Raw genomic sequence first — 14,896 nt, 5'->3', positions numbered from 1 at the left:
ACTGATGGGGCCTCAACAACCTCCCGGGGAAGCCCATTCCACACCCTCGGGGTCCTGAGTGTCAGGAAGTGCTTCCTGGCATCCAAATGGAACCTTGGCTCCCTGAGCTTTGCTCCGTTGGAGCACGTCCTGCCTTCCTCTGCAGGGGAGAACAGGTCTCTACCCATCTCCATGTGACATCTCCTCACATACCTGTATGTCGCCAACAGATCCCCTCTGAGTCTTCTCTTCTCCAGGCTGAAGAGACCCAGTTCCCTCAGTCTCGCCTCATATGGCATCCCCTGCAAACTGGCCACCAACCTTGTGGCCCTGCACTGCACTGACTCTAACCTGGCTTTATCCTGCCTGTAATGAGCGGCCCAAAACTGAGCACAATACTCCAGTTGTGGGTGCACCAGAGTCGTGTAGAGTGGCAGTAAAACCTCTCTCGATCTAGAAGCCACACTTCTGGCTATGCAACCAAGGGTGGCGTTCGCCCTCTTGACCACCGCGTCACACGGCTGACTCATGTTTAGCCTGCAGTCAACCGGCACTCCGAGGTCCCTTTCACAAGTGCTGTTCTCCAGCCACTTGTCCCCTAACCTGTACTTATGACACCTATTCCTATGCCCCAAGCACAAGACCTTGCACTTATCCACATTGAACGCCATCCTGTTGTCTCCTGCCCACTTCCATAGTCTGTCCGGACCCTTCTGGATCCGGAATACCAGAACTCCTCGCTCAGCCATGAGGCTCACTGGGTGACTTTCAGCTGAACAGCCTCTTGGGGCTCCATCAGGACAGAAGAAGAGCAAGGCTGGATTGGAGCAAGCAGGACATCCTGCAGCAACATCTCCTCAACCGGGTCCCATGTCAAATCCAGGGTTGCCCTTTCTCCCATCAGTGCCACAAACAACTGTTTTAGGGCGCAGTCATTTCTGGCACCTGGTCATGATGAAGTGCCTGGTCCTGCCTAATCTTGGAAGCTCACAAGGGCTGGGCCTGGTTGAAGTCTGGATGGGGGACTTCTCAGATGCTGTGAGCCAGCCAGAGGGCTTTGGCTGTGAGCAGTATAGAAATGTAAAGGAATAGTAATAATGGTGTGCGAGTTGCCCATCACTTCCTTGATTTGTTCTCCATCTCAAGAAGAGAAGACTCGGAGGGGATCTGTTGGCGACATACAGGTATGTGAGGAAGTGTCACACGGAGGTGGGTATAGACCTGTTCTCCCCTGCAGGGGAAGGCAGGACGCGCTCCAACAGAGCAAAGCTCAGGAAGCCAAGGTTCCATTTGGATGCCAGGAAGCACTTCCTGACAGTCAGGACCCCGAGGGTGTGGAATGGGCTTCCACGAGAGGTCTTTGAGGCCCCATCGGTGCGGGTGTTCAAGGATAGGCTGGACGTGCACATGGTGGGCATGTCGTGAGCGGTGCCGGCTGGAGCCAGGGGTCAGACTAGATGGCCCGGGAAGCCCCTTCTGACTCACTCAGTTTCTGTTTCCATGTTTCAAGACCTCCCTGAGCATTCTGCTCTGGGGCAATCACCTGTTGCTAGTCCCAGTTTTGGAGCCTGGTATTGGCCCCCACAATGCTTCTGTGGGAGAGTCTGCCCCTTTAAGCTTTCCACTCTGCTCGCCACTTTGGCCTCTTTGCTTCCGCCATTCTGCTCTTCCATGGCTTGGCCGCAGAGTTTGCATCCAGGGAAGAGGACCTCCCGCTGGTTCCCTCCACTCCACCAAGTGTCTACCATGCCCCCTCCTCTGGGTTCTCCTTTCTCCACTCCAACGCTTCCAGTTTGTCCGGAAGTTTCTAGCATCTGCACAGAAAGGCCTGCGTGGGGAGGGGGGCCTCTCCAAGTGTGTCTGGCACATGCAACTTCCACTTTGGCACCTGGGCGAAATATCACGTGTGGCAGGCTCTGTCTTCCCCTCCTGCATTCGGGCATTCAGAAATGCCTTTGCCCGCATCCCCTTGGGAAGATTTTGGCTGGATTGGATGCTTCCTTGGCTTTCCTTCAGGGTTTCATTCAAATGCTCTTTGCCACCATTTTCTTGTTAAGCATCAGCAGCCGGTTCCATTTTAGTTGAAGTGGGGTACATCCCCCTTGTACTGGCCTGGCTTGACCCAAAATGTTCTTCAGTGTCTACAGGTCTGAACCCCTCCTCCCGACACCACCCTCTTGTCCACCCATCGAGACTCCTTGGCTGCAGCTGCCTGGCTGGCCCTGTGCACGCCTTGCGAGAGTAACACAGAGCGAGGAAAGATCACGCACACTACTTTGGGTTCCTTGGGGAAAGAAGGTGAGGTACAGATGCCACACGCAAGCAAGCACATCACCGTTCATCCTGCTGTGGGAGAGGAAGGGCGTCTTGAGGCCAGGGCTGCAAAAGTGCTTCAGAGCTGAGGACGAGCAGCGGGGGACACAGTGTGCCGTCTTGGGATGTGGGGGCATGAGAGAATACCCCAGGCAGTGCTGGGCAGGAAACCGCCGCTGCGGCTGTGAGAGGCCGCGCCAGCGCTGCCCAGGCCCTCTGCAGCACCCCTCCCCAAATGCCGTACCTGGGGGGGAGGCCTGTGCTGCACCGCAGTCGACTGTCTTGTTGTTGAGGAAGAGGGAGCCGCTGAAAGCCGCCAACCGCCTCCGGAGACTGGGAGGCAGAGGCGTCTGCGGCGCCATCGTGCCTGCCTCGTCCATCTCCACACCCACCTCTCTGGATCAGCAGGGCTGGAAGGAGAGCTGCTAATCGCATTGGAAGGCCAGAGTGGCAAGGCGGTAATCCGGCCGTGATCAAAATAGGGTGCGTGGCCACGGATTACTTTCCCCTCCAGGGACTTGGCCCAGCCCTTTCACGCACTTGTGTGCTCCCCCTGTGCTCGCTCACTCTCTCTCACACATGTACAAATACCAGTGCCCATTTTTGATTGGAGAATTTGATTCTGGGAAAGAGCACGTTTGGAAATATAATCAAATTTTGGTTAGTGCCTCGGTTCAAAACTGTGATGTCAAGTTTGCATTAAAATATGAACTGAATGGGTTTCTCTCCCGTGCTTATCGCCATGTCAGGCCACTGCTCCATTTACGGCACTGCAGAAGCGCGATGACCCTTGGCCCCCGTGGCGAAGTCCCAGCCTGGTTGCCACTTGCCGGGCCACCTCGGTGCTCTCCGTTCCAGCCTCCCGTTGCCCCACCAGGCCCCTCACCAGAGCCCAGCCTTTCCCACAGCCGCAGTGCTGTGCCGGCCCTCCCAAAGCCTTTGCCCTCACGCTCACTGCCTCTTATACCCCAAGAGGACCCTGCCCCTGAACCCCATCCTTCTGCTCCGCCACCAGGAACCTCCTCGAGCCCCACGCTTGCAGGGATGCGGCCCATTTCTCCCACGGCTCGGAGGCAAGCCCTGGCCCAGCACAGGGAGGGTCGGGACGCGCAGCGGAACCCCGGGAGAGCTGGACAGGCCCGAGGATCGGACCATGTCCAGCACGCAGACTCCCGGTGGCTCCCGGTGCCGTGAGGGGCTGGGCCCGGGGCTGGGCCAGTGCGGCTCTTCTGCGCTTCTTGTGTCCCTGCACTCAGGCCAAGGGGACGGTGCAGAGCCAGTTCGGCTGCTCAGAGGACGCGGCATCAGGTGAAGAGGGGGCAGGGGAGAGGCCTCAGGTGTGCCCATCGCTGGCTGTGGAGCAGGAGAGCCCACCTGGGAGGTGGGGCAGCATCCACGTGGAATCGACCCAGCAGCCAGCCGCATTTCCCAAAGGTCCCGCACTCCAACTTGGCTTGTTGCCTCGCTTATGGGCTCCGTTCGTACTGCCACGCCCCCCTGCCAGTCAGCTCTGACGTACGGGGGGCTGGTCTCCCTCGCCACTCCCCCTGCACCGAGTTGTCTCCTGGAACACCTTCCTTCCAGGCCGCTTCCTCTGCGGAAGGGGTGGCACCCTCTGTGTTGGCCCGCCCGCCTGCCCACCTGAGGGAAGCCCGTGGAGCAGTGATGAAGGCGAGGAAGTGCCCCCCTTGGGATGGCCGTGCGGATGGGGCCCAGCGGGAGCGCAAGTGGAAGGGCGAGTCAGAGGTGGGCCGTCTGCGAGGGGGTGGCCACCGAGGCCGCTGTGCTCAACCCCTCCTGTTCTTCATGCCGAACGTCAGCCCTGTGGGCTGAGCGCAGGGGGCATCTCCACCGTGAAATGCCTGCGTGGGGAGGCCCCTGGCACTCCCCCCCCGCTGTGCCTTCAACAGCCGCTGGAGCGGCAGAATCGGTGGCCGAGCTCTGCGCAGCAGGGAGATGAGCAAGCATGGCCGGCCTGCCAGCCTCCGCCCAGCCAAGCTGCGCTGCCGGAGGAGCCACCCCGGCGGACGCAGCACGGATGCTGCAGAGGGAGGGCCCACAAGGCGGACGCATGCCCACTCTTCCAGAGGGACAACACAGGTGTGCCGGGCCCCGCAGCTGCCCTCCGGCTGCCAGGCCCAACTCAGAGCGTGGCCTCTGCCCTGGCGTCGGGCGAGGACGCGCCCTCCGCACAGCCTCGAGGGGCTCCGGCAGGGCAGGGTCCGCTCGGCAAGCACAGGGGCATCCCGGAAGAGGCCTCTTCCTGTCCCAGCCCGCAGCTCCGGCGGCACGACCCAAGCGAGGCAGGAGGCACGTGGTGCATCATACAGAGAGAGACCTTTATTGAGGTCCCAGGAAAGGCTGTGGGATGCAGGACGCAGCGACCGAGTGGTGGACGTGCAGCTGAAACGTCGGGCAAGCGACTGCTGTGGCCCTCTTTGGGGTTTTGGCAGCAGGCATTCAACAGGAGCTTCCCCCACCCCACCCCAGTAGCAAAGAAAAATGTTGCACCTGCAGAAGTCCTGCCTGCAGATATTTCTACAGCTACCAGGTCTCTAGCAGCATGAAAGGGGTATCCTGGGGGCGGAGACTGCATTTGAAGCTGCAAGCAAGAGGCTAGCCCTCTTTGAGGAAAGAGGCGAGGGCTCAGGTACCACCGCTCCTACCGCTGCACCCCCACCAGGGGGATGTCTGCTTGGGAAGGGAATTGCAGTGCACCAACACACACACAGCTCACGCTTGGGGCCTGGGGCTTCCACTATCAAGACCTCCCACTTGAGCTGGGGCAGCACTGGGCCTCCGGGACCACCTAAGTCAGCCCTCCCCAACCTGGAGCCCTCTGCACGGGCTGGACCACCGCTCTCCTCAGGCCCAGCCAGCATGTCCAGGGCGCCCCATGAATACAGCGGAAAGGTAGCTGGAGAAGGCGGCTGGCAACCAGAGGAAGTAACCGTTTGGAGTGAGCGACAGCCCCCCGTGGCTCCCACTTCATCAGACAGGCGGCTGCCTGCGTCTGGGCCACTCTCTGAAACGAAGAGAAGCATCCAAGCAGGTCACTAAACCAGAATCCTCGCAGTGATGCAAATGAGTTGCACTTGCGTGTTACTTTTCTGTTCCCGTGGAATTTATTCTGGCTTGAGAATCACAGGAGGGCGAGAACCCCTCGCTTCTCCAGCGACTGAGATTACAGCATACATTGCCCACACGCTCTCTCACACACCTTGGTAACACCTTGAGGGCTAGAAACTTGCTTTAAAAAAATGCTGCGGTGATCAGGAAGCTGAATTCTGTGCCGCTTCTGCACAACCCTGGGAGACACACGTGGCTGTGCGGACTGCATGGGAAGGACGGCAGGGGATCGCTGGGAGGGGAGCCCTGGGATGCACCCCAACCCAGCCACTGCAGCAGCAGTGAGGCAAGAGCTGCCCCAGCACGGGGCATGCGTGCCACGCACCCCAGGCCCCACGCCTGCCCCGGGGCCCAGCCCCGCTTCTCTTCCCTCGCGGCCGCACTGAGGCGTCTCCCAGGGCTTGGGCCCCTCGCCCACAGGAGGAGGAGGTGGCGCGGAGCAGCTCCCTGCCCAGCTGCAGGAAAAGCCTGGGCGGACGGCCGGCGGGGACACGGCAGGCCGCAGGGCAGAAAGGGGGAGCGGCGCCCCAGCGGAGGTGGCGAGCAGAGCGGCCACACCGAGGCCGTGGCCGGCAGCAGCCCACAGGGACTCCTCGGCATCCTTTGCTCCCGGCTCCGCATACCAGCACGGGAAAGGCGGCCAGCATGTCCTCTCCCTGCGGCAGCTCCTCCGACTTCGGAGGCGGCCCCTGCAGGACGTGTCCAGAAGGCTGAGCGGAAGAGCCTGCGATCCGCAAGGGCCCGTGTCTCTTGACTAAAGTGCAAATTAGCCTCGGCACGAGCGGCGCCGAGCGTGACGCCCAGAAGGCAGGCAGAGGGCAAGAGCTGGGGAGGTTTTGTGAAGGCACCGGATTCCTCGAGGTCTTTCCCTCCGGCTGCGGCAGAGTCCATTGGAAGCCAGCCGCTCCTTGCCAGGCCGCTACGAGCCTTTTCCGGTGAGCCAGGACATGTCCCCAGTTCTGTGGGAGAGAAAAGGGAGACTCACTGCAGGAGCAGGCCCTGACCTTCCCCGCAAGAGCAGCGTCCTGCGGCTGACGAGGAGGCCGAGTGTGCATCCCGCAAGGTGGCCAGAGCGGCCAGCAGCCCGGCAGAGGCAGGCAGGAGTGAAGCTGCTCCCGTGGACGGGGATCGGGCGCACGGCAGCACACGCTCCGCCAAGGAGCAGGGACCGCGCGGACCCATGTCGATCTGTGGCTGCAGCTCAGCGGTGGCTTCTGAGGCACACGGAACCCAGAGGCGACCCAGCATTTGCCGCTGGCTTGCAGCCCGGGCGCGTTCTCTCAGCTGGGCTCAGGCGACAGGAGAGCGCAGTGGTGCCGGGGGCACAGGCGGCCCCTGCGCTGTCCGCCAGGCCCCCGTCCTCTTGCGCCCTCTGCAGGGCCGTGTCGGGCGGCCAGAGCCAGTGGGTGCTGGCTCCGTGCCTCTCCAGCAGTGGGCCAGCTGTGGGCACAGCGCTGCGCTCCAGGGCTGCTCTGAGCCCGGGTGCCGGGGGCTGCCTGGTGGCCCTCCCACATTGCCCTTCCGGGTCTCCGCCGCTCAGGGAGCGGAGCTGGGGGAGAGTGTGGCAGGAGCCTGGGGGGACTGCAGGGTGCATCCTCTGCCCGCTCCCCCCTTGGAGCAGGGAAGAAAGGTGCTTCCGCAAGCAGGTGTGCGGAGCCCCATGTCAGAAGGGTCCGGAGCCCTCGCGGCTGGAAGGATATGGGAGCCGCTCCCCTCCACCCCCTGCTCTCATCGCACCTGCCGCCTCTGCTTCCCCACCACCCGAATTCCTCGCCCTTCCTCCTCCATGGGCTTGGCCCTCAGCCCCGCTCTCCTAAAGCCACGCGTGCCCCCGTTCCCCGGGCTGCCATTCTGCCCAGAACCTGACGGGGGCTTCCCGTGTGTGGCTGTCTTGCCACCATTCTGCCCCCCCCACCAGGACAGTGAGCACGAGGGAGGGGGGGCTGCTCGGCGCCTCCCTGCATTGCAGAAGTGCCCACCGCAGGCAACCGTGAGAGGACCGGCTACCACATTCACCCTCCTCCCCGAAAGGCTGAACAGTCAAAACAAAACAAAAAACTCTTAATACAAAATAAAACGGCTTGCTTGCGAACTATTTTTAACCCCTTTGGGCTCTTAGGATGTATTTTAAAAGTATATACAAGCATACCCCTGAAACGAAATGCAGGGCCCAGACCTACCAACGTCCCTCCTCCGTTCCAGCCTGATGCAGCCTCAGGATCAAGGCAGGAGGAGCGAGGTCGGAGCGGGGCGGGCGCGGGTTCAGGCAGAGAAAAGCGAGGACCGTCACACGCGGAGTTCCCGGCCTGGGACGTGCTGATGGCCGCCAGTCCCGACGGCTTTCACAGAGGATCGGGCGGTCCATGAGGGGGGCGGCTACCGGTGGCTACTAGCCTCGCCGGCCACGTGCCAGCAGCCTGCCTGAGGGGCTGGACGGGGGGGGGGGGCTCGCACGCGTCCTGCTCGAAGGACCCCGTGGGCAGCCCGTCTGCCCCGGGTGCTCTGAGTGCCGGACTGGAGGGCCCTCGGCCCTGATCCAGCAGGGCTCTTCCCACGTTCTTCTGAGCACCTCCTCGTGCTCAGCAGTCGCGCGTCCTCACACGCCACCATTTCTGCCAATGCAGAAGGAAGAGGTGACGGGGCTGCTGGGCTCGGAGGCAAAGCTTTGAGTGCTGCTAGCAAACCTGAGAGGCGGAGCAAAGCTTACGTACTTGCCATAGCGGATGAAGAGCCTTCCGGGCAGCAGCAAAGGGAGGAAGAGGCAGGCAGAGAGAGAGAGAGAGAGAGGAAGGTGACTAGCAGCTGCCGGGGGGCCGCTCCGAGGCCAGAGCCAAGCCGAGCACCCCCACGGCCGGCCAGCGCTCTGACGCCCGGCCTTTCTGCAGGCGCCAGCCGCTCAGGAAGCACGCGCCTCTTGCGCACTCCGCACGTTGTGTCGCTGCCGCAACATTTTGCAACGTTTCTCCTGCCTCTTGGGGGGGCCAATGAAAGCCAAGAAGAGCCGGTCCCACGTGCACAGCTGCCCCCTCGGAGCCCCCGGGGACCTCCCCAGAGATGCCCCCCGCTGGCGGGCCGTTTCCGATCTGGTGTTCACACCCTGGGAGAAGCGCCACCTCCCGGCCACTGGGAGAGCCAAGGGGCCTCTGGCAGAAGGGAAGGAAAGGAAGGCTGGCACCTGACTGCCGAGACAGTACCTGCAGGCTTAGGGACTAGAATCTTGCATTTAACGGAATGCCACCAGAAGCTGCAGTCAACGCTCCGCTTTAAGCTTCCACAGTGCCCTTGTGCCACACAGAGAGCCCTGCCCAAGGCCCTGGACGTGGGAGGGGGGCCGACAGGAGACCCTTCCCCTGCAGCGGACTTCAAGCAGAAGAGTAAAAACCGGGTGGGGGGCCCACTGCAGAAAGCGCCGCCGAGCGCAGGAGTTGCCACTTACTCCACATCGCGTTTGCGGATCGTCCGGCCGGCTCCCATGACGTCGGCGACCTTGGAGACGAGCGGGTCGTAGTTCATGCTCGCCACAGCCACGACCTCGTCACTCCTGAAAGAGATGGGGGGGGGGGAGTCAGGTGCCGTGGGCAACGCTGCTGCTGGGGGAGCAAGAATGCCCCCGAAGGTGGCCCTCCCTGCCTGGAGCCTGAGGCAGCACGTGGCGAGCCAGGTGGGCATTGTCCCCCTAGCCCTCCTGCAGGAGGTAGGGTCGCGCGAGGCCCCCCAAACAGGCGGCCGGGCGCTTTCTGTGCCCTTGCAAAGGAGGAAAGCAAAGGCACCGGCGGTTCGCAACACATCGTGTGGAAGCGTTGGCAGGGCGAATGTCTCTGCAAGCCGGTCAAGGGCTGTGCAGCAGTGGACCTGAATTTTCACCTTATTGCTTTCCATTGGAAAAACACTGAATTCTTGTGCAATTCCAAGCACCACTCAGAATACTCCGAGCAACGTGTCGGAGGGTGCAGCTGCTCTGGAAGGCCCCCGGAACACGCCCTCTCCTCCCAAGATGTGTTCCGGAGGGGGAGTCTCCTGTGGCCTGCAGGACGGGGCTGCCCATGCCCGGCCTTGGGGAGCCGGTCTCTGCCACGCCACGGCAGGCCCCTCCTTGCAGCCAGGAATCCACCACAGGTGCTGCCGTCACGCCGCGCCCTTCGGCCGAGTGCCCGTGTTCATCAGCGTGAAGGGGGATTGGGACCCAAGGTGAAGACGCGTCTGGCTGCGCCTCAGTCTCTCGCGCGGTTCCCAGGGGCCAGAGAAACACCCGTGCAGCCAGGCCACCCATCCTCAGAGTCCATTGCTGTCAACGCCCCTCCAAATGTTCAGCCTCTGGCTCCCACTGGCCCGAGCAAACACGGGCCAAAGTCATGGGCGATGGGAGTAGTGATCCTCAGCTTCTGCAGAAAGCGGAGTCTGCGCTGACGGGGCTCCAGACAGGGGTCCCTCCCTGCCCTCAGGGCCATGCCCAGGGGAGCCCAGGGCCGTGTGCGTGCAAAGCAGGGGCGCCCTCCTTCCCTGAGACTTGGGGCTACAGCAGGAGGGGCTGATTTCCAGACTGGCTCGTGCTGTGCGAACCGCGCCTTCCTTGACCCACGTGAGTTCAGGGTGCGCCTCAGCAATGCTCTAATGCGTTCAGTGCGGGTAAGTGCAAGGTCTTGGACTTGGGGCACAGGAATGGGCATCACAGGTATAGATTTGGAGACAAGTGGCTGGAGAGCAGCACTTGTGGAAGGGGCCTCGGGGTGCTGGTCGTCTGCAGGCTAAACGTGAGTCAGCCGTGTGACGCGGTGGTCAAGAGGGCGAACGCCACCCTTGGTTGCATAGCCAGAAGTGAGGCTTCTAGATCGAGAGAGGCATTACTACCACTCTATACGACTCTGGTGCACCCACAACTGGAATATTGTGTTCAGTTTTGGGCCCCTCGTTACAGAAAAGATATAGCCAGGTTAGAGTAAGTGCAATGTAGGGCCACAAGGTTGGTGGCCGGTTTGCAGGGGATGAGGTACGAGGAGAGACTGAGGGAACTGGGTCTCTTCAGCCTGGAGAAGAGGAGACTCTGAGGGGATCTGTTGGCGACATACAGGTACGTGAGGGGGTGTCAGAGGAGGTGGGGAGAGACCTGTTCTCCCCTGCAGAGGAAGGCAGGACGCGCTCCAACGGAGCAAAGCTCAGGGAGCCAAGGTTCCATTTGGGTGCCAGGAAGCACTTCCTGACACTCAGGACCCCGAGGGTGTGGAATGGGCTTCCCCGGGAGGTGGGTGAGGCCCCATCGGTGCGGGTGTTCAAAGATAGGCTGGACGTGCACATGGTGGGCATGTCATGAGTGGAGCCGGACGGAGCCGGGGGTCAGACCAGATGGCCCGGGAGGCCCCTTCCGACTCGCTCTGTTTCTATGCTTCTATGTTTCCATGCTCCCAGAGTGTGTGTCGGTCTGCAGTGCTGGAGGAACCGGCCTCGCCATCAGGGAAGCCTGGCCTCGCGGTGGGATCATGCAGCTAAGAACCACGCGGGCTGCCTAACTGGAGCCCCCGGACTGCTCCCAGCGCAGGGTGACTACACCGCCCAGCAGGATGAGGCAGGCGTCCACCACAGCGTGAAGCGAGTGCCCGGACGTGCCTTTCCACGCAACATCTCCTGGTGCTGGGATATTTCTGCCGACCCACAAGCTGGCCTCAAAGAAGCACACAGTCGCCCAATCTCCGCCTCAACCCAGGGCGCTGCACACACTTTAACTGGTCGTTGCTGTGGCCCCAGCGCAGCAGCCGGTGTGCTCTGGGGGCGCCCAGGCAGGGATGCTGTGGTGCCGCCGTGATCGCCAGCCTGCCTGTCTGGGGAGAAAAGCTTCCGTGACACCAGCGGGACCTCGCCAAGTCTAGGTGTGCCCCGGGGGCGTCCTGCGGGTGTCACTGTCCTCCTTTTTTGTGGGTCAGTTTGTGGAAGAGCCACAGGATGTAAGTGTCCGAACAGGATGCCGAGCGTGACGTGAGAATGGCCCTACGGAGGGCGCGGCAGGGCAGGGTGCCGGCCGAGCTTCCCCTCGCCGGCCCCTGCTGCCTGTCTTCCTTTCCACTTTCCACTGCTCTTCCCCGGCTCTCGTCTCCCACAGGCCAGTGGGCCTCTGGGCTCTTTGTTCGCTCTCACGGGGGCGGTGCTGTGCTTGTGGATGGCTGCCTGGCAAAGCCAGCGCGGTGGGACAGGCAGAGTGCCACCTGGGGGCTCAGGGGCTCTGGGTTCCAGAAAGGCGGGATATAAATGTAAAATAATAATAGCAGTAATAAATGGATCATATTCAAACTGCAGTTTAAGGCCCTGCATCTGTCCTGCCTTCCCTATAACAGTTCTCGTATACGTGATGCGTGTCTTTGTACAGGGAATTGAGGGGGACGCATACACCCGAGTGGGCAAATGCACACTAGAGGGCAGCAGAACCCGTGCCTCTCAAAGGCGGGGGGGGGAGCGTGTGCCGCCCAGGGCCCCAGACACCGTGCACCCGGCCTGCCCCGCAGGGCTCTCCTCGTGCTCGAGCAAAACGGGGTCACTGCAGCACACTTACTTGGTGTAGAAAGCCACAAACTTCAGCTCATCCAAGTCCCCCCGAATGATCACGTCATCAAATCCCTCCCCGTGACCTGCGAAAGGAGAGAGGAAAGCAAAGGTGGGAGGGCTGCCCACACCCCCATGAGCCCCGTGCCACACGGAAGAAGGGAGGGCAGCTGCCTCCTTCGGCTCCTGCCCTCCTCCCTTATTTTGCCCTCGTCTGCAAAACTGTGGCTCTGCCAGTCGTGGGGATGGGGAGGCAGGCAAGCCCTGCCGCCCGGCTCAGCCGCCTCTCTGGCACGACCGCCAAACGCATCTTGGCAACCGCAAGGGTGGGAAATGTGTTCTTCAGCTCCAACCGAATGCAGCGGTCTGCAGGAAGCTAAATTCTGCAGTGATCAGCATGCGTGCGGAGCCTTTTAATTTCTGTGCTCCTGCAGAACTGTAGTGCAAGTAGGGATGTCTCAGCTCGTCGTTTTCTGGTTTGGGTAACCTTTGCATGGATTCAGGCATAGATCCATTAGTTCATATTTCTGCATTTCAAATGCAAGCAAAAAATTATCCTGCATGGAAATATGTACTGTGGTGTGTGCATATCCCCTCAAAACAGGCATTATGAATGCGCATTATCTCCACAGAAGCTTTTGTGTCTTTTATCCTCAAGTACACATTACAAAATGGACCCGGGAACCGTGTGTGGAGCTGAGAGCTGCAATCCAGAGAATGCAAAACCAGATTCCGACAGGCAGGTGAGGCCGGAACACGCAGATCCGGTCACTCTGCATGAGGCTCCCAGGAGGCCCTGCTCGCAGCCTTTCCCTCCAGGGCTGCCCCGCGCCATCATGTGTGCAGAGGCCCCCGGCGTCGCAGGCACCGCTGCGTGGTCCACGCCAGAGCAGCCCTCTCGCACGAGGCCCCCGCAGCCTCGCAACACGGGAGACGCGGCGGCCGTGGCTGGGGCCCTCGGATGGCCGCCCCCCTCTTACCCGCATAGCGGATGCTCCTGCCAAACATGGCCGTCCACAGGTAAGGAACCGTGTTGATTTCCGTCCCGTGTGCCAGCATGTTGAGTGCTGCGATGCGCCCTGCAAGGGTGGGGGGGGGAGGGAAGCGACAGCATTGGCCAAGGAGCCCGCGGAGCCAGCCGTTCAGGAGCAACCGGCAGGGCTTCCCCTCGGCCGGTTTCCCCTGGCAGCTCTCAGCTGGCCTGTCGGCACTTGCGCCCACCAGAGTGAAGATGCCAAATGGCGAGTACGCGATCCAGTAATATAAAGCTAATGCAGCCTAAAGGTTAAAATGCAGCACGGATGCGTCCCGCGCCATCACAGGGACACCCTCTCTTCCCTCCGCATGCTGCCCAAGCGCCCCGAGGACAGCCGCCCTCCGCAGGCCGCCCACTCGGAGGCCTCTCCAACAAGCTGGGCAAAGCCTCCTGGGGCCGGAGAGCCTTCAGGTATTGGCAGCGGACCAGATGCGGGTGGACAGGCCGAGCTCCATCTGCACACGGCGGGAGCATTCCGGGCTAGTGCAGAGGCGGCCTGGGGACGGGACTGAACCAGGGTTCAGCCTCTCAGCGGCACCCAGACTCTGCCCGCACGGTGCGGATGAACGCGGAGACCATGCGCCACTTCCCGGCGATGTCTGACCGGGGCCCGGTCGCAGCTGCCTCGGGGCTTGCCACTGAGACAGGGGAGGGGCTGCCTTTGAAAATGCTCCGAAACCTCGGCTGGTCTCATCTGAATGCCACAGCCAGGTGGCTGAGCGCAGAGGGGATGGCAGGCCCGCAACGCCAGTGGCGGAACAGCTCGCTGGCGCTGTGTGTGGCCCACAGCTCAGGATGGTGGGCACGGCCTTTACGCCCCAGTTATTTGCCCGCTGCGTTCTGGTGCCAGCGCTCAGCCAAGGCTCTCTGGGCAGGTTACACAGCCCATAGGAGCAGGTGATCAAAGTGCAATACGGATATCATCAAATCAGGAAGCATATCAAAAAGTACCAACGGATGAAGCAGACCATGAAGGCAACAGCAAGGACAGCAAAGAGAGAGGGAGAGAGAAAATGGGTGTGGGGAGGCCCTGGGCTCTGGCGCCCGGGGGTGGCTAGAAGCCTCAGCGGACGGGTCTGTCCTCGCCGGGCACAGGAGGGATGGGGAGGCCCCCGCATGTGGCGAGCCCGGCCTCCAAGGGGTGCCTTCCCCCAGGCGAGCTTGCCCGGGCTCAGGGGCGCTGAGGAAGCCCCGCTCTGGCTCCTGCCCCCTCCGAGGCACAGCCGGCAGGGGTGAGGAGCGGGCCTGCTTGGGGGCTGCCTGCCGGGAGGGGCTAGGGTGGAGGCCTGCCCGTTGCCCTGCTGCTCGCCGGCAGAGGCACGTTGCTCGGGCTGGGCAGGATCGCCATCCTCGCCAGCTGCTTGGGTGGGCTTGCGTCGCACCTGGCGCAGGGCGCAACGGTGCGGTTGTTGGCCACCGCGAGCGCACTCTCCGTGCGGCCACCCGTGGCACCCACCGTGCATGTGAGCCATCTGCCAGTGGGGGAAGTTCACCTTCTTGCCATTCCTCAAGGCCAGCGGGAAGACCACGGCGTCCCCAGCCGCAAACACGCCCGGGAGGCTGGTCTGCATCATCTGGAAGAAGCGGGAAGGCCCCTCAGTCAGGGTCCGGGTCCCCAAGCGGGGAATCCAGGAGCTGCGTGGCGCTGCAGACCCGCCGAGCCGGGCGCTTGCCAGGTGATCTGGGGACAGTCCCTGGCTTGCAGCCTCGCCCACCGCGCAGCAAGAGGAGGCAGACCACGTGAGCGGCCTGGTGCTCTTTGCAAAGGGAAATATTCTCCTGTAAATGTACTAATAAATAAAACTCCTGCTCGGGGGGGGGGGCTATGCCCTCCCCCCGCCCCCAGGTCACATTAAAAAAGGAAGATTGTGCAGCTGGGAAAGGTGCCTAAAAGGGACACCAAGATGATTC

The 14,896-nt window shown here is 62.0% G+C and overlaps 1 protein-coding gene across 1 annotated transcript in view; it reads right to left on the bottom strand.

Moving 5' to 3' along the window:
• Nucleotides 1–6,340: 6,340 nt before the first annotated feature.
• AIFM3 (apoptosis inducing factor mitochondria associated 3) overlaps nucleotides 6,341–14,896 on the bottom strand; it is a 39,208-nt gene continuing 30,652 nt past the window's right edge. The window contains exons 15-20 of the mRNA XM_044444271.1: nucleotides 14,442–14,559; nucleotides 12,930–13,028; nucleotides 11,960–12,035; nucleotides 8,858–8,962; nucleotides 8,133–8,153; nucleotides 6,341–6,380 (exon numbers count right to left, since the gene is read on the bottom strand). Of these exons, the coding sequence (XP_044300206.1) occupies nucleotides 6,341–6,380; nucleotides 8,133–8,153; nucleotides 8,858–8,962; nucleotides 11,960–12,035; nucleotides 12,930–13,028; nucleotides 14,442–14,559 (459 nt within the window). The remainder of the gene's footprint in view (nucleotides 6,381–8,132; nucleotides 8,154–8,857; nucleotides 8,963–11,959; nucleotides 12,036–12,929; nucleotides 13,029–14,441; nucleotides 14,560–14,896) is intronic.

The sequence above is a fragment of the Varanus komodoensis genome, unplaced genomic scaffold (genome assembly GCF_004798865.1).
Source record: "Varanus komodoensis strain SLA01 unplaced genomic scaffold, ASM479886v1 scaffold44_3, whole genome shotgun sequence".
NCBI lineage: Eukaryota > Metazoa > Chordata > Lepidosauria > Squamata > Varanidae > Varanus > Varanus komodoensis.
The sequence above is the reverse complement of the archived record's forward strand: the minus strand, read 5'-3'. Positions and strand labels throughout refer to the sequence as shown.